Here is a 27,332-nt window from a genome sequence, read left to right on the forward strand (position 1 = left end):
GTCAGCAGTTCTATTGACAATGTATGACGGCAATACATTTTGGGTTTTATTTCCCCGGCACTGGTTTACAAATGCTAACGATTTTGCATTTGTGGCACAAATCCCATTCAAGTTATGGTATCCATATTAGCATTTTTTGGTAGTTGATGCGCAAAAAAATGCTAATATCAGAACCATGACTTGCTTTTGTTTAAATATGCTTGATAATTATATTTTTTTTATGTTGAAGTGATCCTTGTACGAGAAATGTTCCAAATTCCACCAAGTGGGTTCACCCTATTGGCGCTATGCGTAGGATATTTGCCTTTCACGCCAGCGACCCGGTTTTACTTCCCCGCCCCACCATTCCCTACAGTGGTGTCAGAAGCGGGATGGCGGTCGTTAGGCCTGGACGTGTAAGGGGGCTGAGAAGTTGAAGCACTGGCCATGCCTTCCCGTTGGAACGTGGCTCTTATACTTACTATAAGAGCCATGTTACAATTTCCATCTATTAGCGCGATTACCAGCGATTCTCCGCTTACCTGCTTTGCCACAGTATCAAGGAAGTTAATTGAGCATCTCTTTTGCAGTGATGACAGCACAGGAGGCTGCTGAGGGGAGGACAGCTCATAATAATGGCTGGAATGGAGTGAATGGAATGGTATCAAACATATGGAAACCATGTGTTTGACGTGTTCGATATCATTCCATTTATTCTGTTCAAAACATTACTATGAGCCCGTCTTACCTAATTAACGTGCCACCAGCCGCCTGTGGATGACGGCTATTAGAAAACACAACTGTGGTAATACATTTTATAAAACATTTAAAGTTTTTCTTGATGACAATTAGGACGCTTATCATATTTCCTAAATAAATACAATCTTTCTTATGAGGCCTAACCAAATGTAATTTCAACATTTTTATAGGAGAGAAAGACAGAACTGATCAAGGCACTAATGGCTAATTCTTCACACCTGGCATAAATGCTGTGGCAAGGGCCTAACCTATAATTGGAGATTTGAGTGAATTCACTCAGAACTTATGATGAGTTTCAAGAGAGGGCTATTTTGGCGTGTGTGATATATTCAGAAGTGTTTTTACGTTACTCATATCAACAGAACGAGAATGTCTCTACAATTCCAAACTCGAAGTAGGTTTCTTGAGCTCCATCTTTCAAACAGCCTTAACGACTGGGATATGGATGAAGAGATCAAGCTGACCACCACAACTGACCAATTTTACCAAGGTAAGAAACACCTGTGTGCAATTTACCCTCCGAAGGGGATTAATGATGACATGCTGCCCTGAAAAGTTGTGGTACAACACTTTTTGTTTTTTTTGTCTGTCTATTACTCATTAGCAGGAGACAAACGGAATGATCAGTATCTGGTTCAGTGGCAGTATGCAAGAATATCGAGAAGAAAGGACGACCTCTCTTTTCAAAACTATCAGAAATCAGTTGAGGGTAACATACCTAATAGAGACGTTACTTAACTTTAGTCTCAGCCCTATTTTAAATGTTTCATGTATGTGTTTGGTGCTTCAACGTTATCTTAAAATGTACTTGCATTTCAGACTCTCCAATACAGCCAAATCTGTGGTTGATGGTCAACCCCAACCTAGCCTGCCCAATTAAGTATCCCCAAAAAGTAACAAAGATATTGAGTCCCAAAGTGCCACTGAAACACCTGGCACCAGTACCCAAGCCCACAGTCACCCATGTCAAACCCAAGTCTATCCCAAATGTGCTTCCAGTTTCACCTACTGAGGACACCTGCTTGGCTGACTCTCGACATGACGCATCCTCCAGTGAGTACATGGTAGGTAAACTCTGATCAGGAGAGCGAACTTATAGTGAAAAAATATATGTATTTAGTTCATGGTTTTCAAACGAGATTAAAACAGTGCAATATGTATAAGCATTTAAGAGCACATTGGACATATTGCACTCAATTGATCTCTTGCTTCAATAACTACATCTTGTGACATATTTTTCATAGCTTACAGATGAAGATGACGCCTCTTCGGTGGATGTCCCCGTTTGTCGGAAAGTCAAAACTGCCCGCAAGGCAAAGGCCCCTAAGGGTGGACCACGAAAGCTTAGTCTGGCCCAAAGCAAGCGCCTCCAGCGGGTCCTTCAAGACAGCAACAACCTGAAGAGCGGAGCCTGGCTGCGTCCCCCTGTCAACTACTGCATCTTAATCGCCATGGCTATTGGCAGCAGCCGCACTGGCAGCCTCAATGTCCAGCAGATCTATAACTTCACAAGGTAAGAACTACTGACCACAGAGAAGCATCACGTGTTTTTGAACTGATAGGTGGAGATTACCAGACCAGTAACACAATGCAGTTACTATTTTGTTGAAGCTGGAGAAACTATACTGAATCCCAAATCGACCCTTAAGTACTTGTGGAGAGCTGAGAGGATTTGACAGATGTACAGTAAGAATGTAATGGAGCCACCTTGTCCTCTGACAGCCTAAGGGTGGCGGTTTCACCATGTTGCTTATATCAACAACATCCTCTCAGTGCATACAGTGCATACAGAAGAGTTTAGGGATCTATTTGTTATTGTGCGATCTTTATCGTTTCCATCTGTCATTGTTGTGACACCTTGAGGTCTCAGTCCTTGAAAGTGTAATGGAGGATTGTGTGTGATTCTCACGGCTCCCTCTCCCAGAGAGCACTTCCCATTCTTCCAGACAGCCCCTGACGGCTGGAAGAACACTATCCGCCACAACCTATGTTTCAGCAACAGCTTTCGTAAGACCCCCCAGCAGGTGTGCAGCGAGGGGAAGAGGAAGTCCTGTCTGTGGCACCTGACTCTAGAAGGACGCCGGAGGCTGAGGGATGAAATCCACACCCTTACCGGGGACTCGTACAAAGTGTTGAAGAGAAGCATGAATAATCCTGGTGAGTTTCAGGGGAGCATAGTCATAGAATTACACACAGAGCCATTGAATTAAATTATAGAACCTCCATGTGCAGAGCTGTCTTATTAGGGGGTGACAGAGGACATTGTTTTCTTGCTATTTACATACGTAGGGCTGTGTTTGATTAATATTGGATGTCGATGACCCAATGATGTCCACCATTGTGCATACCAGTATTTTTTTAAATATACTAATGTATGAGCCAGGCTTTCAAATGAGGCCAAGGAAGTGGTTGGACAACAGGAGGGTTTTCATACTGAGCTGGAAATACTGTCAGTTACATTGGTGTGGCAACCTGTACATAAATGTTTTTTTTTTATTTGACAGATATGATTCAGACTTTGTTTGCACTATGATCTGTGCATTAGAGGTTACCCCAAACTGAGGTGGGACCTTGGGACAATGGCTGTGATGCAAGGGGCATCGATGGCTGTTGATAATGTATAAGTGAACAGCAGCACTTCAATTATGTTTTCCTTAGACTGTATATTTTTTTGGGTATGTTATGGATTTTGGGGGTGTGCTAAAGTTTTTCAGACGTGCGTGTATGAATTTATCACTAACTGTACTTTTGGATTTGTTCTGAAAATAAAAATGCATCAAATGACACCTTGTTTATCTACTATCATCTCAGTTGCCTGATAGATATTAATAATACATCTAAAAATGGTTTTGCATCTGTAAAGATGAATAGTAAAAAAACACACAAATCTACAATAGATGGGTTGGTTGTTTAGCAACACAATCTACATGTGCACACCTATGGGACAAAACGGATGTGGTTTGCTTTGTTGCTTGTTAGCCATATTAGCATTGACATGAAACCAGCTGAAATGAAGCTACAATTTGGGGAATCGTAAATGCTTAATGTCATTGTTTGTAGCTATCGAGCCATCCATGCTTGATTTGGAGGCTCTGTGCGGAGGGTGTGATGCGGAGTCTCCAGAGCAGGGGTAGGCAACCCTGGTCCTGGAGTGCTGCAGGCACTTCATGTCTTTGATTTAACCAACCTGGGAGACCAGGTGTGACTTTGGGCAATCACTGAACTGCTTAATTACCTCAGTCGTGTGGTGTCTAGAAGAATGCAGTACCTGCAGCACTCCAGGAACAGAGTTGCCTAATGGAGCTCTGTACCGCATTGCATGGCGCCTCCCAAATGTAACAATGTGGAGGGCTCCATGTAGCTCCGCATGTGACATGATTGGTTGACAATAGGTGGGGGTGGTACATCCTGTATAAACTCCTTGACGACAAATATGGAGAACTTTGACGAATGGCTTTACCTGGAATGCTTTTCCAACAGTCGAAGGAGTTCCCATATATGCGGAGAGCGAGAGCGTGGCATGCACTCCTGACTTTTTACCAGTTGTAGGTAGGCTATTTAGATTGTCATTATCGAGACATTTATTTCCAAACCTTTTTCCATAAAACATATGAATACTCTAGAACTGATGTACATCAAGAAATAATGGCAACAAAGCACTGGAAAATGGCTTTGGGCGCACATTACATAAATCTGTTCGGAGGTGGTTTAAACTGCATTCTAATGTTGACTGCTTAAAGAAAACGGTATCAGACAAAGTGCTTTATGCATGCTCAGTTCTAGGGTCTCGGGGGGGCTGCCTGAGCAGACATTTTAAATGGAAGATATGGAACTCCCTCGCAAGGTTCTTTTTATGGGGGAAAAGTCCTCAATGAAACTGAAGGCTAAATGTGGAGAATTATACATTTGCCTCAGGTCATCAAGTAGCCTAATGTACAGTGGGGGGAAAAGTATTTAGTCAGCCACCAATTGTGCAAGTTCTCCCACTTAAGACAAATGAGAAATCCAGGAAATCACATTGTAGGATTTTTGTATTTATTTGCAAATTATGGTGGAAAATTAGTAAAAAAGAAAATTAGGACCTTTGTAGACTACTATTTGATAAGCATAGGCTACAATCTCGCAAATGGGCCATTTAAGTTCACTGCTCTGAACCCAGGACCAAGGCGGAGGATGGGGATGGTTCACAAATATCCACTGAGGTCTCTGACCACCCTACCTACACATTCTCCTCTGAGATCTGGTGAGTGTTCTCTGGGTAGTGGTGGTTGCACCTGCAGTCCTTTATATCCCCTGGGCTTATGTGGACCTGAGCACAGACACGCGGAGCCAAAATGGCTTCCCGTACCCGTCTGAAACAGAGGTGCCATAGGACTACTGCTACTGTTGCCCATTCCACACATGCCATTACTGAGGGTGCAAGCGGCTGTCCCGGGCCTGCGCTCCTCTGGAAGTGTCTGTAGTAATGTCCCTGGGCCTCGTAAACCACACAGTGCCATTACTGTCCTCACACAGCTGGATCCCATGGAGAACCCTCAGCATCTCTGTACACAAGGAGAGCTAGAAGGGAACAGGAAAGGGAAAAACGATAAGTGTGTCTTCGTCAGATTGAGACAACTGAAGTACTATACAGAGACATGTTTTTGAACAGAAGAGAAGGATTGTTTTCAGTGCTTTAAAGCTTGTTTCTTCCGCTTTGCATTCTTTGAAGTCTAGGTTCCAATTTGTTTAACTTCACATGTAAAGTCGCGTTGTCAAGCTGGTGTGAAATCTTACATACTGAATAACAAACAAAGCCTTATAAAGATGCTAGCTGTTAGGGAGCTATGTGCAGTCTCAGCCAGGCTGGTTTGTAATGAGTTACTAAGGGGCCTAACTTTCCCTTATGTTGAATTTTCACTTAGTCTCCCACTGACAATCCAATGAGCAGCCACACTATAACAATCTTTTAAAGGTAATTTACGATTGAGCTGCTTTTACCATGAATGCGATCTAACACCAGGGAAAATGACTTTAAAAGATGCATTGCCGGCTGTATAGTGCGCTATTCCTTAACGCCCCTTGGATTGACATTTTGGGATTTGCTCCTAAGAGGGCTGCTAAGCAGATATGATAACCCCTCACCTCTGACCCCAGAGTGTGTTGCTGCACCCAGGCAAACTCCAGCCCCACAATGAACACCGCTAGCAGTAAACCAGACAGCAGGACCCACCTATATTTTCCATGCTCAGCCCTAACCCAGAGAGAGAAAAATGTGATGTAAATGGTCTGGTGATAAACTTCCCTGATTAACACTTGACATTGATGTGACATGTACATCACTATTGATGTTGCATTGCTGTATAAAAAAGCATAGATGTTAAATGTCATTATACAACGGGTGGGTCTAATCCCAAATGCCGATTGGTTAAAACCGCATTCCAGCTGGTGTCTATTACACAAGTTACAACCAGCTAAATCTATGATGTTAAAATGCCTATTTACTCTGTTCCATCTGACTGCGCAATCCACTGTGTCATCAGCCCAGACAGGGAAGTTATAAACTTGATCTACACTATAAAAAGCATCTAGACATTATCTCACATTTATTTTCGACTAACATTTAGTTTTCAACAGCAGAGATTTGTATAAACCTTGATGTCTGTCTCTCGGACATTTGCAACATTGTTTCAATATTCAAATTCGATCTCCTGCTGTCCCTTAGTAATGAACGTGTCGGAAGTTGGGACGACTGACGAGACCGACATGCAGCGTTTCTAAGCCAGTCGAAATCATGAATCAGCTGGCATCATTTTTATGGATATATATATAACAATTTCAATTGAAAAAAGGTAATTTGCAGTCTTTCCAGCTTCAGTTTGAAGTGATTGTGTTAGCTGTCTTGTTGGCTAGATCCTGTGAACAACCATGGCCTGATGAGTGAGCACATTTTCTATGCCAGGCAAATTCGCAACTTATTAGCTCATTGTTATGGATGTATCCAAATAAATGTCACTGAACAGCTTTAACAAATTAAATGCGGCTACTTTGCTGTTATTCTGGCTGCACTGTTTGACGTGGCTAAGTTAGCTGTAGTTGGCTAGCTAGAAAACAAGGGATAAGTACGCAATGGAACATTTAGAACGAACGACTAAGTCGTGTCCATAGATACAGAACAAAAAGACTGAATGACTGGGTCATGTCTCTGGCAACCAAACCGATAGAATGACCAGCCAGCTTGGGTAGCAACCCTATATTTGTGTTGGGACGATATCTTGTGTAAGGATGAAATCGTATGAATACATTATTCAAAATAACGTTTTTAATTTAAAAAAGGTGAATCATTATTGGAATCTGTTGTTCTGAACAACCCAGTGGCATGAACAACCCAGGTCTTACCCAGTGGTATGAACAACCCAGGTCTTACCTTGTGGCATGCCAATGCCGTAGCTCTTGGTGTCCAGCAGGCCTCCTATCTGGGTGAGGTTACAGTTGCGCTGGCGGTAGTACTCATTCATGGTGCTCTCCAGCAGGTAGTTGGAGTTGAGCACCCGGTCGAAGCCTTCCTCCGTGCTCTTCACAAACACACTGGGTTAATTGGTGTGAATGAAGTTCCACATGCGCTGGTAGGTTTGGTACCGCGAGTTCTGTGGGCAAGCAAGTGAGAAGAGAAGGCTGCAACAAATCTGTAGGCTAACCCAGTGGACAAAATTGGTTGAAACAGCTGTATGAGATGGCAAGCATTATGATCTCTCTCTACCTGAAAGAAGGCCATGGTTGAGCCTCCCTGCATGGTGCCATACTCTGTTGGTCTGGTCTGCCAGGTCGTGCGCTTTCTCAATGGGAGCCTCCATCCTCTGGACAGTGAGGAAGGTGGCCAGGTTGGCCGTGTTGGAGGACACTATGATCAGTGTGAAAAACCACCTGCAGCAGGAAGGAACAGCATAGCTGTTCTTAGTACACAGAAAGGCTCCCCGTTAAGTGCAAGCGGCATTTGAATATTGAGGTGTGAATCCTGTTTATCGTGAGACAGTCAAATTGGTTCATACAGCGTGGTAAGCATAAAGTGCATCAATACCTGTGTGTGTGTCTCAATGTTAGGGTGAGTTAATGAATGGCCAATGGTTATCTTTGTGTTGGAAAATGGCCAACGTATGTGTGCATGCGTGCCTATGGGTCAATGTACATTTACATTTAAGTCATTTAGCAGACGCTCTTATCCAGAGCGACTTACAAATTGGTGCATACACCTTATGACATCCAGTGGAACAGCCACTTGCATCTAAATCTTTTTTTTTGGGGGGAGAAGGGGGTGAGAAGGATTACTTACCCTTACTTACCCTATCCTAGGTATTCCTTGAAGAGGTGGGGTTTCAGGTGTCTCCGGAAGGTGGTGATTGACTCCGCTGTCCTGGCGTCGTGAGGGAGTTTGTTCCACCATTGGGGGGCCAGAGCAGCGAACAGTTTTGATGTAGTCCCTATATAGGGGATTATTGTGTAGTCTATTCACCAGACAGCGTGTGGACAGGGCATGGCTGAGCCTTGCTGCTTGAACCGCCCCTACAAGGAACCACAGACTGTTCCCCAGAGTGTACTGGTTCAGAACCAGCTTAGAGCGCCCCCGCAGGCATGGCTCAGTACTGAACCACTTATACAGCCAGGAGAATGAAAACCGGGTGCTCATTATAGGGAAAATGAAAGCGTACAACTAGGGTTGTGTTGAATAGGAACACAACAGGAATCAAATATTTGAAAACGGGGGAGGAAAGCTACAATCTGATCTTAACCAATAAGTATGCTCCTTTTAATATGACGTTTTCAAAATAATTTTCTCCAGTTTGTGCCTACCAAACAGGTCACCCCAAAAATTATAGCGTGGAAATTAGAACGCAGCTTCAGAATAGAATACCTGTTACAGTCCACAGCACCGCCAGTAGTCGTCTGTGTCAATCTGCACATTCACCTGGCCACTAGGAAGAGCACACAGCTGACAATCAGATTGGCTCTGCATTCTGCTGGCCTTACGCCTGGAGAGAAGGGGTCTAAGAAGGACCAGTAGCCTGGTCGACGGGTCTAAAGAAGCCAGAGCATAAATCATTTAGCCTGGACCTGAAAAATTAAATCACGTCGCCTATCTATTGGTTTGAAGACAGACTGATAAGCGGAGTGAAAAAAATAGTGAAAGTAGTGTTCATTCTTGATCCACCAGGCTATAAAGAATTACCATGGAGATTCAATAGTTTCCAGGAAAGCGTTATTCTCTCATTGATATGGGTACACTCACCAGGTTTGAGTGCCTAACCTCTATCAAAGACACTCAATTACCTTGATAAACTACAGTATATCAATGAAGTTTAGATTTCTTAAATTTCCAAGATGGTTGAAAATGAATTTCTATATCTGATGTGCATGTATCTATAATAAACATATTTTGTTGTCTGGTTTCACCAAAGAACTGTGCAGTCATATTTGGCATCTTTCATTGACTCACTAGACAGATTACAGTAGAGAAATTGCCCATATGCACATATCTAGGATCAGCTTGGCATCCCCAATCCTAAACCGTTAACATTATGGAGAAGAATGTAAAACTGACCTAAGCTCTTCATCCAATCTAATCATGGACTAAAGTCGGTGACCATTGTTTGACCAGTTCTCTATGCATGTGTGCGTGCTTGTGTCTCACCATATGTGCTGTGTACATTATGCTGATGCCCAGGGTTATGAAGGGTTTGGAGAAGTCAATGACCTTCTCTCTCTCTCTCTGAGATGGTGTGTCCAGCTACAGCCAGGTCAGCTTTCTGGAAGAGATTAGTTAGCCTACTGTAAATATGGCAAACTGGTCCTGTGAGGCTCAGTTGGTAGAACATGGCACACGCAATGACAGGATTGTGGGTTCGATTCCTGCTGGGGCCATCCATACAGGAAAAAAAAACAAGTATGCACTACTGTTAAGTTACTTTTGATAAAAGTGTCTGCTGAATGTGTGTAGGTTATTAAAAACCCAGTGTAGTGGACCTTGAGGCCCGGATGACCCGTGGTTTAAAAGGTATATATTGCAAAACATCTCTGACGTCAAGATCTTATAAAACAATCCATTTATTTATGCATTTAATTTGAGATAAGGCCAAACAAAGTTTCCTAGGCTCGTCCTTAAACGGGAAATCTGCTGTTGCTACATCCATTTTTAGAATTATAAATGTACCCTTTGATAGTTGAAGAATATAACTTATAAATGCCTCATGAGCTTAGTTCAACTGTCGTACCCAATCAGAACCCAAAATATAAGCTTGTTTTACTTCAATGTTTGTAAACAAAGTAAATGTTTAATTTTTTTTTTTTTTTTAAAGAGTCTACAGCCTCATAACATGGTTAAAACTATCATTTTGATATCATGGATGGTCAGTCCTTGCATCCAAAGCTCTGTCTACACATTTGAGAGTGGTTCGATTTCTGCAGCCCCATTCCTCAGATTTGTACAGAAACACAGGCGGGGATATGGGGCGGCTGGGTAGCCTAGTGGTTAGTTACGTATTTTATTAAACGGGTGGCATCCGTAAGTCTAAATATTGCTGTTACATTGCACAACCTTCAATGTTATGTAATAATTATGTAAAATTCTGGCAAAATAATTATGGTTGTTGTTGGGAAGAAATGGTCTTCAAACAGTTCGCAACGAGCCAGGTGGCCCAAACTGCTGCATATACCCTGACTCTGCTTGCACAGAACGCAAGAAACGTGACAATTTCCCTAGTTAATATTGCCTGCTAACATGAATTTCTTTTAAATATGCAGTTTAGAAAATATATACTTGTGTATTGATTTTAAGAAAAGCATTAATGTTAATGATTAGGTAGATTGGTGCAATGACAGTACTTTTTTTGCGAATGCGCTTGTTAAATCATCACCCATTTCGCAAAGTAGGCTGTGATTAAATTATTAATTAATAGGTACCGCATCGATTATCTGCAATGCAGGACAAGCTAGTTAAACTAGTAATATCATTAACCATGTGTAGTTAACTAGTGATTATGTTAAGATGGATTGTTTTTTTACAAGATAAGTTTAATGCAAGCTAGCAACTTACCTTGGCTCCTTGCTGCACTCGCATAACAGGTGGTTAGCCTGCCACACAGTCTCCTCGTGGAGAGCAATGTAATCGGCGTCCAAAAATTCTGATTACCGACTGTTATGAAAACTTGAAAATCGTCCCTAATTAAATCGTCCATGCCGATTAATTGGTCGACCTCTACTTGAGACGTCTTAAGAAATTAAAATTAAGACATTTTAGAGAGTCTATAGACACGTGTTGGAAATACCAATGTCTTGAGGCATTTGTTGTTTTCGTGTTTTATTAGTTATTAAAGGGGAACTGCACCCGCTGATTTGGCCTCGTTTTTTGGCTCGCTCCTCAAGAAATGCTGGTGGCCATGACAGAAGCCAAATGTGAGTTGGCTTGGAGGTGTGGTTTGATGTGGGTGTTTCTTAGGTGTATCCATGCCACCACCAAGACACACCCATCTGTTAGAACTTTGCCTGCAGCTGTTTCCCTCCACTCAATCACAACAAAAATCTCCAGCAGGTTGAGCTCAGTAACTACAGGCAGATGTATGGTGAGACGCCAGAAGCTTTTATTTATTTATTTATTCATTCATTCATTCATTCAGGGGAAACCCATTGAGACCAGGGTCTCATTCATAACTGTGCCCTGATGAAGACAGCTTGGCTGTCGAAATGTTGGTTATAAAATTATTGCGTTTGAGCTCCTAGAGTGTGCGGCTCTCCTTTTCTCTTCGCGTTCTTAGGAAAATATGCAGTATTTTGTTATTTTATGTATTATTTCTTACACTGTTAGGAGATCTTAAGTCTTATTACATACAGTCGGGAGAAACTATTGGATAGAAGAGCAACGTCAACTTACCAACATTACGACCAGGAATACGACTTTCCCGAAGTGGATCCTCTGTTTGGTCCACCACCCAGGACAATGGATCGGATCCTAGCAGGCAACCCAAAACAATGGTGCCGCAGAAGGGGCAGACGGAGCGGTCTTCTGGTCAGACTCCGTAGACGGGCACATCGCCCACTGCTCCCGAGTACACTAATTGCCAATGTCCAGTCTCTTGACATCAAGGTAGACGAAATCCGAGCAAGGGTTGCCTTCCAGAGAGACATCAGATTGCAACATTCTCTGCTTCACGCGATTTAAAAAAAATGTATTTGTAATAATGACAATTACAACAATACAGAATGAACACCTCCCCTCAATTTGGTTTAAATAATGCCCTCCTCAGAACATGAGAACATATGGAAGCTGGTGTTTCCTTTTTCAGGTATGAAGTTTTAGGTGGTAAACAATGCTCACTCGGGATACGTTATCAGAGTCGGTACAGCCACCTGGTTTCTTCACGCATCGCAACTAGAAGCACAGGCATTTTGCTACACTCAGTGCATTAACATCTGCCACCATGTGTATGTGACCAATGAAAACATTGATGTAAATTGGATTTGAAGTGTTCTACTTTAAAACCCGCCAGCCGGCACCTGGGGCCCCACACTTTTAAACAGGTGTGCATTACTTTCTCCTTCAGATTGCCCTGATCATAGTAACACATTGAACACAATGAAAACAAAATCACAATCAAATGACAACAAATGACCTTTGAATATGTCAGTAGCCTACTTCCGTCAGAGTGTAATACCAACCTGAAGAATACAATTGCTGAATTTTGTAGATATTCTAAACTAAGTGTTTTGATAACTTTCAAATGTAGTAACAGGTCCATGTAAAATAAACAACCCTTTACATAATACCATAGAAGCAGTGTTCTGCTAATATAACAATGTGCATCTTTCAGATACTGTGCCTTGTCTATTAATGTTCTGTATTATGTCACACACAATACAAACACTTTAGGGCTATATCTTGAAATACGGCGGACATAAAATGAAACTCTACAGGCATTCAGGCATGAAATCATTATACATAATACCACAGCAGGTATGAATACAGTAGCTCACTTTGAATAAAATACATGCATGCATGGCCTACCAAGGCAGGCATGAAAACATTACGCTAAAATGTTTCCGCTTGTTTAACGGCTTGAGATTTGGGTTGGGTATTTCCCTTTATTGTTTGCACCTGATGTTATTGAGCGGTGGAAATGTTTAAATCCCCATCAGCTGCGTGCCACAACCTGTGCAGGTACATTGCTATCAGCTTCAGTAAACAATAGCGTTATTTCCAAGGTATCTGGAAGTTATAGGTTTCCTGAGAGAACGCCAGAAAATCTCTCCATCAAAGCATGAATGAGGTTGTTTATAATTTCCTCTATGGCCAACAGATAAAATCGAGTTGAAGTCGGATCTCATGCAAGATCCACTAGTAAACCACTCAGGTCTCAAGTACTGTGGGTTTCACTCACGGTAATCCTCTTCCTCTTGTGCTCATTGCGGATAAAGAATTAATGCCACGCAAAATTAAAAAGTCGGTTAAATGTCCACGCGGTATCAAGTTCGAAACTGCTGCGCGGAGAAGCCACTCCGCCGCCAACGGAAGAAAATAGTTGCTTCGTGAGAAATTTTGGGCTTACTGAAGTACGTTCTGTTTCGTTTTACAAACGATTATAGTGAAGTCTGTGCATGGTGTTGCCCGGCCCTCTGTCTGCACTGATGAGTAGGCAAAGACGTCAACTGTTCTCGTTGGATTCTCAATAATGCGTGATTGAAATCTCAATACTGCATACTTGAAATTACTTTACTGACTACTAGAAGTATCCTATTGACTGTGCAGTGTGTCTACTACATTACAAAAATAACCCGCACTGATTAACATATTTCTAAAGATGAGGCTTTTATAAAAGGGGGAAATGAGAAACATCACAATTGGCCTGAACTCCAAGTTCCCATAATGCAAGAAGCATAGATGATGGACTAAAGAGTGAATGAATCATGGATACAGAGGTAGGTTAAATGAAAAGAGTGTCACCCATTTATCACAATCGGTTATTGGCAATACTTTTTGTTCCTAATTCGGAAGAAACCTGTCTCTTAAACATTAGTGTCCAGTTGCAGGTGGTTCTCCAAAAAGCAGAATATTCAGAAATTAAATCCACGTTTATTGATTTGTAATGCTGTATGACGCTATCACCTTACAATTCTGTAGCTACATTTTTTTTTTTAAATGTCACCTTTATTTAACAAGGCAAGTCAGTTAATTAAGAACATTCTTATTTACAATGACAGCCAAGGAACAGTGGGTTAACTGCCTTGTTCTGGGGCAGAACAACATATTTTTACCTGTCAGCTTACAGATCCGATCTAGCAACCTTTCGGTTACTGACCCAACACTAACCACTAGGCTACCTGCTAACCCCAATTCATGAGACGAACACAGCTGTAGCTCGGCCACCTTCCACCGCAGATGTGAAAGGTCAATATACAAAAAAACATATCTTTAGCAGACAGATGTTTATTTTTTATTATACCTTGAGCAGTTATTTAAAAAACAAAAACATTTTCATGCCCAGCTAATGAGGCCCCTTGATGTGAGGCCTGAGGCTATTGGCTCTTCTGCCTAATGGTAAGTCTGCCAGTGCTGATATGTTGGAAGTTATAGGGAAAGAGATGGACACCTACACCCTGGGCTGCACTACCTCCTTTTGTTTCTGTTGTGTTATTTGGTATGTTTTAAATTCTTTTTTTGAGGAAAAATGTAGCTACGACTGAGATGTGGTTGTCTCACCTAGCTATTTTAAGATTAATGCGTTACTGTAAGTCGCTCTGGAGAAGAGCATCTACTAAATCAGCGTTTCCCCAAACACGGGTGCATGCCTTCGTTTATTTAATGTTCTGAAACTGGTCCTTTATGTTACTCTCCACTTCACTCCACCTGCTCAACCCAGATCCAAAAGAACCTGTCACTTTCCACCTCATGACATTTGTCGTAGCTTCAGCAGGATGGCCTTAAGGAAGACCCGGTGCGGTCTAACTGGAGCAGGATTAAGCTCCCTATGGGTGATGGCTCAGCAGCTGAGAGTACATGGACAATGCACTGGTGAAGCTAAGGGGACTGCCAGGACGGTGCTTCCATGTGGAGAAGTCGGACGAGGTGGTCCACTCAAAGTGGGCGAGTGGTGCGGCTGGGAAGACCGGGAAGGAGAGAAAAGGAAGCACAGCCAAGGAGGAGTGGGGCCACACATACCTAGAACTCCAATCAGGGGCGGACTGGGACCAGAAATCGGCCCTGGCATTTCTCACAAGAGCCCATTCTCTCTCTTTAGGCACCCACACCGGACAATTATTTTCCTCATGGCCCCCACACCTGCCCATTTATTTTCCCCATGAGGCCCCTGTTATTAGCCAGATAATTCTAATTTAACTGTAAAAACCTAAGTTAGACTGGCCCACTGGGCTAAAAACTAGGATGTGGTAATGAGTCTGACACTTTGGAAGTTATGGGAAACAAGATGGACGTCTGCCTCCTGGGCTGCACCACCTCCTGTGCCTTTTGTTTCTGTTTTATTTGGTATGTTTTATATTTGCATGGTTGATTTGTGTTCTTGGGTCAACCTGGACAGTACTGAAAACATGAACTGATGGAAGCCAGGTCTTCATTTATTAAATGTTTTAAAACTGGTCCTTCACTGCCTGCTCAACCCAGATCCCAAATAATCTGTCACATTCCACCTCATGACATACAGTGGGGCAAAAAAGTATTTAGTCAGCCACCAATTGTGCAAGTTCTCCCACTTAAAAAGATGAGGCCTGTAATTTTCAAAAAATTAGAGAAAATAAATCCAGAAAATCACATTGTAGGATTTTTAATGAATTTATTTGCCAATTATGGTGGAAATCAAGTATTTGGTCACCTACAAACAAGCAAGATTTCTGTCTCTCACAGACCTGTAACTACTTCTTGAAGAGGCTCCTCTGTCCTACACTCGTTACCTGTATTAATGGCACCTGTTTGAACTTGTTATCCGTATAAAAGACACCTGTCCACAACCTCAAACAGTCACACTCCAAACTCCACTATGGCCAAGACCAAAGAGCTGTCAAAGGACACCAGAAACACAATTGTAGACCTGCACCAGGCTGGGAAGACTGAATCTGCAATAGGTAAGCAGCTTTGTTTGAAGAAATCAACTGTGGGAGCAATTATTAGGAAATGGCCCAATTTGTAAGTCGCTCTGGATAAGAGCGTCTGCTAAATGACTTAAATGTAAATGTAAATGGAAGACATACAAGACCACTGATAATCTCCCTCAATCTGGGGCTCCACGCAAGATCTCACCCCGTGGGGTCAAAATGATCACAACAACGGTGAGCAAAAATCCCAGAACCACACGGGGGGACCTAGTGAATGACCTGCAGAGAGCTGGGACCAAAGTAACAAAGCCTACCATCAGTAACACACTACGCCGCCAGGGACTCAAATCCTGCAGTGCCAGACGTGTCCCCCTGCTTAAGCCAGTACATGTCCAGGCCCGTCTGAAATTTGCTAGAGAGCACTTGGATGATCTAGTAGAAGATTGGGAGAATGTCATATGGTCAGATGAAACCAAAATATAACTTTTTGGTAAAAACTCAACTCGTCGTGTTTGGAGGGCAAAGAATGCTGAGTTGCATCCAAAGAACACCATACCTACTGTGAAGCATGGGGGTGGAAACATCATGCTTTGGGGCTGTTTTTCTGCAAAGGGACCAGGACGACTGATCCGTGTAAAGGAAAGAATGAATGGGGCCATGTATCGTGAGATTTTGAGTGAAAACCTCCACCCATCAGCAAGGGCATTGAAGATGAAAAGTGGCTGGGTCTTTCAGCATGACAATGATCCCAAACACACCGCCCAGGCAACGAATGAGTGGCTTCATAAGAAGCATTTCAAGGTCCTGGAGTGGCCTTGCCAGTCTCCAGATCTCAACCCCATAGAAAATCTTTGGAGGGAGTTGAAAGTCTGTGTTGCCCAGCAACAGCCCCAAAACACCACTGCTCTAGAGGAGATCTGCATGGAGAAATGGGCCAAAATACCAGCAGTGTGTGAAAACCTTGAAGATTTACAGAAAACGTTTGACCTCTGTTGCCAACAAAGGGTATATAACAAATTATTGAGATAAACGTTTGTTATTGACCAAATACTTATTTTCCACCATAATTTGCAAATAAATTAATAAAAAATCTTACAATGTGATTTTCTGGACTTTGTTTCTCATTTTGTCTGTCATAGTTGAAGTGTACATATGATGAACATTACAGGCCTCTCTCATCTTTTTAAGTGGGAGAACTTGCACAATTGGTGGCTGACTAAATACTTTTTTGCCCCACTGTATAAACACCTATAAAACCACACTAAACCTGTCCAGTTTGTGGTTTAACTGTTACCAGCCTTCTTGCTCTCTATTTTAATAGTAAATTACCCCGTATAATTTTACATTTTTTATTGAAAGTTTATTTAACTAGGCAAGTCAGCTAAGAACAAATTCTAATTTACAATGATGGCCTGCCAAAAGTCCTCCTGCGGGGATGGGGGCTGTGATAAAAAAATATATAAATATAGGACAAAACACACATCAAGACAAGAGAGACAACACTACATAAAGAGAGACCTAAGACAGCAACATAACATGCAGCAACACAAAACATGGTACAACATTATTTGGCACAGACAACAGCAAAGGGCAAGAAGGTAGAGGCAACAATACATCACTCTAAACAGCCACAACTGTCAGTAAGAGTGTCCATGATTGAGTCTTTGAATGAAGGGATTGAGATAAAACTGTCCAGTTTGAGTGTTTGTTGCAGGTCGTTCCAGTCTTCAGCTGCTGAAAACTGAAAAGATGAGTGATCCAGGGATGTGCGATCTTTCGGGACCTTTAACAGAATGTGACTGGCAGAACGTGTGTTGTATGTGGAGGATGAGGTGTGCAGTAGATATCTCAGATAGGGGGGAGTGAGGTCTAAGAGGGTTTTATAAATAAGCATCTTGCGATGGGTATACAGAGATGACCAGTTTACAGAGGAGTATAGAGTGCAGTGATGTGTCCTATAAGGAGCATTGGTGGCAAATCTGATGGCCGAATGGTTTTATTTTTTTATTTCACCTTTATTTAACCAGGTAGGCTAGTTGATAACAAGTTCTCATTTGCAACTGCGACCTGGCCAAGATAAAGCATAGCAGTGTGAACAGACAACACAGAGTTACACATGGTAAAGAACATCTAGCCGTTCGAGAGCACCATTACCTGCCGATCTTTAAATGATGTCTTCGTAATCTAGCATGGCCATCTGAATCAGGGTTAGTTTGGCAGCTGGGGTGAAAGAGGAGCGATTATGATAGAGGAAACCAAGTCTAGATATAACTTTAGCCTGCAGCTTTGATATGTGTTGAGAGAGGATAGTGTACCATCTAGCCACACTCCCAGTACTTGTATGAGGTGACTACCTCAAGCTTTAAACCCTCAGAGGTAGTAATCACACCAGTGGGGAGAGGGGCATTCTTCTTACCAAACCACATGACCTTTGTTTAGGAGGTGTTCAGAACAAGGTTAAGGGTAGAGAAAGCTTGTTGGACACTAAGAAAGCTGCAGAGTATTTAACAAAAAATCTGGGTAGGGGCCAGCTGAGTATAAGACTATCATCTGCCTATAAATGGATGAGAGCGCTTCCTACTGCCTGAGCTATGTTGTTGATGTAAATTGAGAAGAGCGTGGGGCCTAGGTTTGAGCCTTGGGGTACTCCATTGGTGACAGGCAGTGGCTGAGACAGCAGATTTTCTGACTTTATACACTGCACTCTTTGAGAGAGGTATTTAGCAAACCAGGCCAAAGACCCTTCAGAGACAACAATACTCCTTAGCCGGCCCACAAGAATGGAATGGTCTACCGTATCAAAAGCATCAGCCAAGTCAACAAAAATAGCAGCAATGGTGACGTCATTGAGGACCTTTAAGGTTGCAGTGACACATCCATAACCTGAGTGGAAACCAGATTGCATACCAGAGAGAATACTATAGACATCAAGAAAGTCTGTCAGTTGATTATTGACACGTTTTCCCAACACTTTTGATAAACGGGACAAAATAAAAATAGGCCTATAACAATTAGGATCCAGACAGATTTGTGGGGTCAAGTTTCAGGAGCTCGTTGAGCACCTCAGACTCAGTGACTGTCTGCAGGGAGAAACTTTGTTGCAGGGCAGGGGAAAAAGAGGGAGAAGCATTGTGGATAGTCGCATTAGAAGGGGTTGGAGATGAGGGAAACGTTGGACGGGTAAGGAGGCATGGCTTAGTCAAATAGGAATCCTGACTTAATGAGGTGACATTATCACTTTATCACAGACAATATCACAGAAATAACAATAGTACTGTATTTCATTATCGCAGGCTGTGTATAACTTATTTGAGAGGTACAGTTCACTATGGGTATAGATCATTTAAATTCATTTTATTCATAATTCAACTTCAATACTTGGCTGCCACCTATTTAAGTGATCATGTCAGAGAAGCCGGTGTTTGGAGGATATATTGGCATGAATGTTAGTCGAGGACCTTCAAACCGTGCCAATACATCCTCTAAACACCGGCTTCGAGGTCATTATCACTTTTATAGAACGGGTTACCAACATATACAAATAATGATGTACATATTTTCATGAACAATGTTATTTTGCTGAATTTATTCATACTATTTCATCCTTCCACAATATATAGTCCTGACACAAATCTAGGGTTGCTACTCAAGCCGGCTGGTCGTTCATTCTTTCGGTTTGGTTGCCAGAGACACGACCCAGGCGTTAAGTCTTTTTGTTCGGTATCATCCTAAATGTTCTATTGCCATACGGTCTGGCAACGTTCTTATCCCTTTGCTTGCTAGCCAACCAGGGATCATTTACAGTCACGTTAAACAGTGCAGCCAGAACAACACAGTAGCTGCATTTGCATTTGTTTAAGCTGTTTTTTAGTTACATTTATTTGGATACATCCCTAACAATGAGCTAATGAGGTGTGATTTCACCTGGCATAGAAAATGTGCTCTCTCATCAGGACACTGTTGTTCAGAGGAGCTAGCCAACAATACAGCTAACGTAATCACTTTCAACTGAAGCTGGAAAGACTGCAAACTAGCTGCACTTCGTTTCGTATCGGTATTTCTTTGTAAATATATCCATAAAAATGTCGCTGATTCATGATTTCGACTGGCTGAGAAAAGCTGCCTGCCTGTCTGACACGTGCATTACTATGCAACAGCTGGAAATCAAATTTGAATATTGAAATAATGTTGTAAATGTTAGAGAGACAGACAGCAAGGTTTATACACATTTCCGCTGTTGAAAACTTAAATGTTAGTCAAAAAGAAATGTGAGATAACGTCTAGATGCTTTTCATTTGGCACATTACAGGTTCATCTTAAAATAGACGTTTAATAAGTGTGAAGCAGAAAGGGGATATCCAGCAGAGGTTTGTATTAAACATAGTAGAGTAATATTGTTAGGGTAGACTACAATGAAAACATTGCCTTCTAGTAAAGGAGAGAATAATCATGCTTTGGTTTCTTTTCCAACTTTACGACGGCTGACAGTGACGAAGACATTGATAAGTTGGGTTGATGTAAACTCAATGAGTGTTGACAGTATGTGAATGGTAATGTTATGTGTTTTTGTTGTTGTTGATAGCACTCGAATGATGCGATATTTTAATCATTCGAGAAGCTGAGGTTTCATGATCAGTAGAGGGATTGAGCCTTGAGATTGTAAGAAGAGTAGCTGCGGTTGAAAGCGAGTGCACAATGGGACATTTGGAGTAGAGGTATGACAAAACGTTCTTTGACAGTTTATGATTGTTGTTGCTTGGATTTGTAGTTTTAGGTAACACCAGTAAATTGAAGCAGGACGGTAATGTCATTTAAAACGATAATCTGCTTCCATTACGTGGAACAGTGTCAAGTACTTAAAGTTAATGTTTTAGTATTGAATATTGAACTGATTGAATATTGTGCTGAGGGGGCCCAACTTTTTTCAGGTCCTAGATTTATTAAAACAGGTTTAATTTTCACTAAATTAATGCAACAGGTTGAACTGATAAGATTAACGGAAAGGGGCTCTTGGTTTGTTTACTTTAGAAGGTGTCTATTCCACTTTATGGAACAGTATTTATCTGATGTGTTTGAGTAGGATTCTTTCTTCCAGGACTGATGGAAGTCCACGACAGTATGTCTGTTAAGAGATCTTCCACATTAAATAGGGCCTGGCAAATTTACATGGTGTCACGTGTGCTCCCTCTCCGGCCTCGAGCTCACCAGGCTGCTTGTTATGGCGCACACCTGTCATCATCGTTACACGCACCTGCGTGTCATCGCTCACCTGGACTCCGTCACTTCCTTGATTACCTGTCACTCCTTTTGGTTCCTTCCCCTGGCATTCCTGTCTGTGTCTTGTATTAGGTTTCATTTCTTTATTAAAACACTCACTCCCTGAACTTGCTTCCCGACTCTCAGCGCACATCGTTACACATAGTAGCAGGAAGATAAGTATGCCGTGAACCAAAAGGTTGTGAGTTCCAATCCCAGGTGAGGACATGTTGAATAATAATTAGTGTATAAATGAAGCACAATGTAATCATGTACGTCAAAACATGTGTCAAATATGTTGAAACCATTGTATTTTAAAAGCACTAATTGAATGTGTGGGTGTCCAAGAGCTAAGTTTGGGCCGACTAAGCATTTCAAGTTCAGGTAACAGTTTGACCGAAAAGTTCAGTAAACTAAAAAAAGACTGTGGAACCAGTTATTAAATAAGAATTAGTTGAATCAAACACTGTACACCTGGCGACGGTGTCAGAGTGCATGCGCCTGACCCGCCACAGGAGTCGCTAGAGCATGATGGGACAAGGACATTAAGGTTGGCTAAACCCTCCCCTAACCTGTACGACGCTGGGCCAATTGTGCGTCGTCTCATGGGTCTCCCGGTCACGACAGGCTGCAACACAGCCCGGTATCGAACCAGGATCTGTAGTAACGCAGTTAGACTGCTGCGTCACCGTTTTCTGGTTTTCCAGATAAATATTTGAAATCAATTGAGGGTGTTCTGAAGGGAATAGGGGGTGCAACTCAATATTAGGAAGGTGTTCATTTTTTGAACACTCACTGTAGGTCAATGGTTCTGCAATAAGTGGTGCAGAGAGCTGCAGTAAGAAGGGATTAAGTGAATCAGCCCCAAATTGATTTTTTAAACAAATATTTTCAAAGCACTTAGTGCATCATAGACAACAATGGTTGAAATGAAAATAAAGTATATGTCTGTTAGTCACCCCAGAACAAATTGTAGAGAATGATGCATTAGAGGACTCCGAGATCACCCTTTCAAATAGGTGGCCAGCTGAAACAAAACAGCAATTAAAGTACCACACATTTCCATTGTGTCTAGTATGGGACCAAAGGCTATCAAAAACAGCTGTCAATAAGGGGGTGGAGTTTTGTTTCAAAGATTTGACCACTTTCGGGAAGTTAGCTGGATTACCACAAATGTGTCCTCTAAACGGCGCGGAAAAATATCAGCCCCCTCAGAGTAGCACGAGATTGAACTTCCCTCAACTTTCTAGAGATTTCCTCCTTAGTTAACACTATCAACGTTTCCCTTTACTGTGGGAATTGTGATCAAATCAACGCAATATTAGTCACTTTCAATGCAACATAATGAAACAAAAGGAACTATGCAAGAGATTGTTGTAGGCAGAACGCATTGGAGTAGGATTATATCACATTGACATGCACAACTCAGCTGTACTCTACACAGACTGGTGCTGCATAACCAAGATGTGCTTGTTTTTAGAACAAAGTGAGAGCTGCATGTAGCACGTGTGCACATTTGTTCATATCCTTTGCTAGTTAGTGAGTTAGTAGCCCAGTTATAGATAATTTATAGTCAGCAATGAGGGGGGATTACCTCCTACAAGAGCACAACGGTACATTTTTAGACATCTTTGAAAAGCAAGTCTGGTAAAGAGCCTTTTTTTCCCCTTTTCCCTTGCAGAGTTGTATTTTGAGACTTGCTTGAATAAGCTAAGTAGCCAATAGGCAGAGAGTAGCATAATTTGCCTGATTCTCTGTAATATTGGTATGGGAATAATAATGCATTTTAATTTGTAAAGTGGTTTCTTGCAACAAACACAACATTTTCAGTTACCTCGTTCAAGCCCTTTTTTTCAAAAGTCATGGAACTACATTGAACAATGACTGCTATTGTAGGCAGAATGATAGAACAGCAAACCATGTTAAAATGTTATGCATTTTATCCATTGTTTCTGATGGTAGGCCACTACATTATGGTCAAATAGCCACAGTCGCCTACTTGACCACTGTCTGAAACTGTAATTTTAATTTTACCTTTATTTAACCAGGCAAGTCAGTTAAGAACATATTCTTATTTTCAATGACGGCCTGGGAACAGTGGGTTAACTGCCAGTTCAGGGGCAGAACGACAGATTTGTACCTTGTCAGCTCGGGGTTTGAACTCGCAACCTTCCGGTTACTAGTCCAACACTCTAACCACTGGGCTACGCTGCCGCCCCGGGTACAGCCTCCGAGATCCCGGTAAAACACACACCGGAAGTTGCCCAGAATTTTTGTTCAAGTTTGTGCTCAACAGAATAAGGGAACATTGATTACCACCACTATCAACATAATGAGGGAACATTGATTACCACCACTATCAACAGAATGAGGGAACATTGATTACCACCGCTATCAACAGAATGAGGGAACATTGATTACCACCACTATCAACAGAATGAGGGAACATTGATTACCACCACTATCAACAGAATGAGGGAACATTGATTACCACCACTATCAACAGAATGAGGGAACATTGATTACCACCACTATCAACAGAATGAGGGAACATTGATTACCACCGCTATCAACAGAATGAGGGAACATTGATTACCACCACTATCAACAGAATGAGGGAACATTGATTACCACCACTATCCGATACACAATTCAAGAAATGCTTATTTTGCTTTTCTAACCATTTATTTCTCAATTGTCTGAAGGACTTTCAATCAAATGTAGAATCAGTCAGCTTTAGCCCAAACTACATTTCTTTGCTGCAATTAATGTTTGAACCATGGATTAGATGTGTTTTTCACCCGAGAGCATTTTGTGCGGTGCATGTTTATCTGCCAGAGATAAACAGGGAAATAAAAGGGTTAAGAGCCTGATCCGAATCTTTGATACAACCCACCAGTCAATCGACCTTAGCTCAGACAAAAAACATTTTGCTCATTAAAAGGTCTCTGTAATAATGCATGAGCAAGATTTAGGTAGTTTAACATGTTTTATACAGGCAATGGGACTATAGTCACTGAACTCATTGGCTGTAAATTTATGAGGGCTATTTGTTAGAATAATATCTAAGTAGATTTCTCAGGGTGTTTAAAGTTGGGGTGAGTTGGTTATCCGCAGAGTTAGATTTAGCTCAGTATAAATATCAGATACTGGCATCAACCAATCCAGATTAAGATCACACACTACTAATAATTCGGATTTAGCATAATTAGACAGGTCAGACAATTTGTTGAGAGCACAAAAGGATGCCTAGGGAGGGTGATAAATTCCCACTAGTGTCAAATGGGAATTATTACACATTTAGGACTAGACATTCAAATTGCTTAGGGACTAAGGTGGTAATAGATACAGAAACATATTAGTTCCTCTTTATGTATATGGTCACACCCCTTCCTCTGCCAACACTATCAGATCTAAAAAAGAAAATTAAAAAAATGATATCCAGTATATGTTACATCCTGAATGTTTTTTTGTTACGATTTCCAAATGTTCTACGAATTTGAACGGGATCTTAAGCATTTACAATCTCTTTGTAGCAGCCCTAACCCTAATAGACATGTCCAGTTGGATCTGTAACATTTCATTTGAACTATATCTCAATTATAACACTGTCCAAAGGTTGTCAAACATGTTCACATATACAGCACGTGGCATTTTCCACCAAATCTAAGCACTTTACTTTACTTTACCGTTTTGGTCGCTGACAGGCATTTATGTCTCCGCCACATTGTATTTTTTTTATTTAACTAGGCAAGTAAGAACAAATTCTTACTTACAATGACGGCCTACCCTGTCCAAACCCGGACGGCGCTGGGCCAATTGTGCGCTGGCCTATGGGGCTCCCAATCACGGGCCGGTTGTGATATAGCCCAGAATCGAACCATGGTATGTAGTGACGCCTCTAGCACTGCGATGCAGTGCCTTAGACTGCTGCGCCACTCGGGAGCCCAAATCAGAAAGGTGCAGGCAGAGGTCTGGCCCAGAGACAATCTTAGTTGTTATAGTATTGTTGATACGGATATATTAGAGTCCAGGAGATGAGATTAGGACTTTCTCTTCTTTGTTAGGTATTTACTTATTCTATGCTGTATGATGCGGTCTTGTACTGTTTTTTTTTCTTGTGTTTTGTCTATATTCCATCAGGGACCTGTAATGAACACGATGGGAGACAGAGTGCTGGTTTCAAGCACAGAACGCAGCAGGTGTTTATTTGTAAAAGATCACAAGAGGAGGCAGGTATCTGGGTCCAGGGACAGGCAGAATGTCATACACAGGGGTCCAAGAAGGCAACAGTAACGTCGTCTGGGAGATCAGGCAATAGGTTGATAACAGGAAATCCTATAAGCCAAAGTACAGGCAGGAAATAAGCAAAATGGCGTCGTTAGTGAGGCAGGCAGAAACTATCATACACGGGAGGATTCAATTACGGGAAAAACAGATCTTTGAAAAGAAGTGTGTCACAAAACAAAAAATACCTCACAATGATGGGCTGCAAAGAACTGAACTAAATAGTGTGTGACAATGACATACAGGTGTGTGAACAGGTGAATGGGATCTGGGGAGTGAGCTGTGTTTAGGAGATCTATGTGTTTGAGAGTGTGAGCTGGAAAGTAGGCTAGAAAGTGAGCTGCGTTCAGGGGATCTACATGCTTAAGAGTGAGTTGGAAGCAGACGTTACAGTACCCCTTCCCCCTTACGGGTGGCTCTTCATGGCCTAGGAAGCTGAGCAGGGGGCCTCCCCCGGGGACGTGGAGCTGGGTGGTCAGGACGGTTACAGTGGAAAGACAGAATCATGGCTGGGTCGAGGATGTCCTGGGCGGGGACCCAGGACCGTTCTTCAGGTCTGTACCCCTCCCAATCCACCAGTTAGTGGATGCGACCACCCAGGTGCTTGGAGTCAAGGAGGGCTTGGACAGAATAGGCCAGTGCACCGCCGACATCAAACGGAGGGGGTGCACCAAGGTGCGCCACTGGAGGATGGAGAGGGCGGTACCTCACAGGCTTGAGAAGGGACACATGGAAGGATGAGGAGATCCGGTAATGGCAAGGCAACTGGAGATGGTAGATGACAGGATTGATGCTGTGTGTTATTTTGAAGGAAACAATGAACCGGGGACTGAACTTTTGCAGGGGTCATGAAGCCGGATGCTCTGGGTAGAGAGCCACACACCAGGGTGGAAGAGTGGAGTAAGTCGGTGACGCCGGTCAGAAATCCGTTTCTGGGAGAGGGAAGCTTGATGTAGGTATCGATGTGCTGGCTCACTCAAACCACTCATGGAGAGAGTCTTCCGGGATCCCATACAGAAGAAACACCTGTTGGAACATGCACGCGGACATTTCCATGGCATTAGGTAGATGCGGAAGGGGGATGAGTCGGCACATCTTGGAGAACCAGTCCACTACAACTAAAATAGTAGTGAAGCCCGAAAAGTCTGGCAGATCAATGAGGAAATCCATAGCGATGTGGGACCATGGTCTACGTGGTGTAGGTAAAGGCTTCAGCTTACCGGTAGGTAGTTGATGAGGGCTCTTTACCCATGCACAGACGGGACAGGAAAGAACGTAATCTCGTACAGTTGCTGTTAGGGATGACCACCAGAACTGGGTGTCAGTAGCTCCGTGGTCCGGGTGATCCCGGGATGGCCAGAACTCAGCGAGGTATGGCACCACTGCATTAGTTGGAGTCTGATGGACGCCGGAACTTAGGTCTTGCCTGCAGGCGTGTCGGGGGGTGCTGGATCGTGGCATAGGGCCTCTTGGACGGCTGATTAGATTTCCCACTGTATGGGTCCCACGACACAAGACGGAGGCAGGATGGGCTCGGGAGCTGGGTTAGAGGAAGGGGAGTCAAATAGATGGGATAATGAATCAGCCTTCACATTTTTATTGCCAGGCAGATGACGGTGAAGTTGACTGAATCAGGTGATGAGTGCCCAGCGAGCCTGTCTGGGGTTGAGCCTCTTAGCACTTCTTAAGTACTCCAAATTTCGGTGGTTGGTAAGGATAAGGAATGGGTGATGAGCTCCCTCTAACCAGTGGCGGCACTCTTCGATAGCCAGCTTAATGGCAAGGAGCTCTCGGTTCCCAACATCATAGTTCCTCTCAGATGGGTGGCAGTTTCTTGGAAAATAAGCCACATCGGTGTAATTTGGGAGGTGTCCCTATCCACTCCTACGACAAAATCCTTGGAAACGTTGTAGTTCCTTTACGGTGGTAGGTTTGGGCCAGTTAAGCACGGCCGTGACTTTGACTTCGTCCATGTTGACCCC

At 42.5% G+C, this 27,332-nt stretch overlaps 1 protein-coding gene and 1 long non-coding RNA gene across 6 annotated transcripts; one reads left to right on the forward strand and one right to left on the reverse strand.

Annotated features, from left to right (window-relative positions):
• The first annotated feature begins 995 nt into the window (after positions 1 to 995).
• Positions 996 to 3,524, forward strand: foxr1 (forkhead box R1). 4 transcript variants are annotated; one of them, XM_035783168.2, is made up of 6 exons: positions 996 to 1,228; positions 1,343 to 1,447; positions 1,738 to 1,802; positions 1,983 to 2,251; positions 2,663 to 2,895; positions 3,243 to 3,524. In XM_035783168.2, exons 1-6 carry the CDS (start codon positions 1,108 to 1,110, stop codon positions 3,269 to 3,271), a joined length of 822 nt encoding a protein of 273 aa, XP_035639061.1. In that variant the 5' UTR covers positions 996 to 1,107; the 3' UTR covers positions 3,272 to 3,524. The 4 variants fall into 4 exon arrangements, with proteins under 4 accessions (XP_035639061.1, XP_035639062.1, XP_035639059.1 ...); XM_035783169.2 differs by having other exon boundaries at positions 1,346 to 1,447; XM_035783166.2 differs by having other exon boundaries at positions 998 to 1,228; positions 1,558 to 1,802.
• Positions 3,525 to 4,919: 1,395 nt separating this feature from the next.
• LOC118391760 (uncharacterized) lies at positions 4,920 to 11,912 on the reverse strand. Of its 2 annotated transcripts, XR_008060724.1 has the most exons (6): positions 11,639 to 11,912; positions 9,404 to 9,518; positions 8,058 to 8,790; positions 7,478 to 7,641; positions 7,145 to 7,364; positions 4,920 to 5,298 (listed from the first exon to the last, which is right to left on the reverse strand). It is a non-coding gene; the product is annotated as an uncharacterized LOC118391760 (long non-coding RNA). The 2 variants fall into 2 exon arrangements; XR_008060723.1 differs by having other exon boundaries at positions 8,058 to 9,518.
• Between the last annotated feature and the right edge of the window lie 15,420 nt (positions 11,913 to 27,332).

The sequence above is a fragment of the Oncorhynchus keta genome, chromosome 12 (genome assembly GCF_023373465.1).
Source record: "Oncorhynchus keta strain PuntledgeMale-10-30-2019 chromosome 12, Oket_V2, whole genome shotgun sequence".
Lineage (NCBI taxonomy): Eukaryota > Metazoa > Chordata > Actinopteri > Salmoniformes > Salmonidae > Oncorhynchus > Oncorhynchus keta.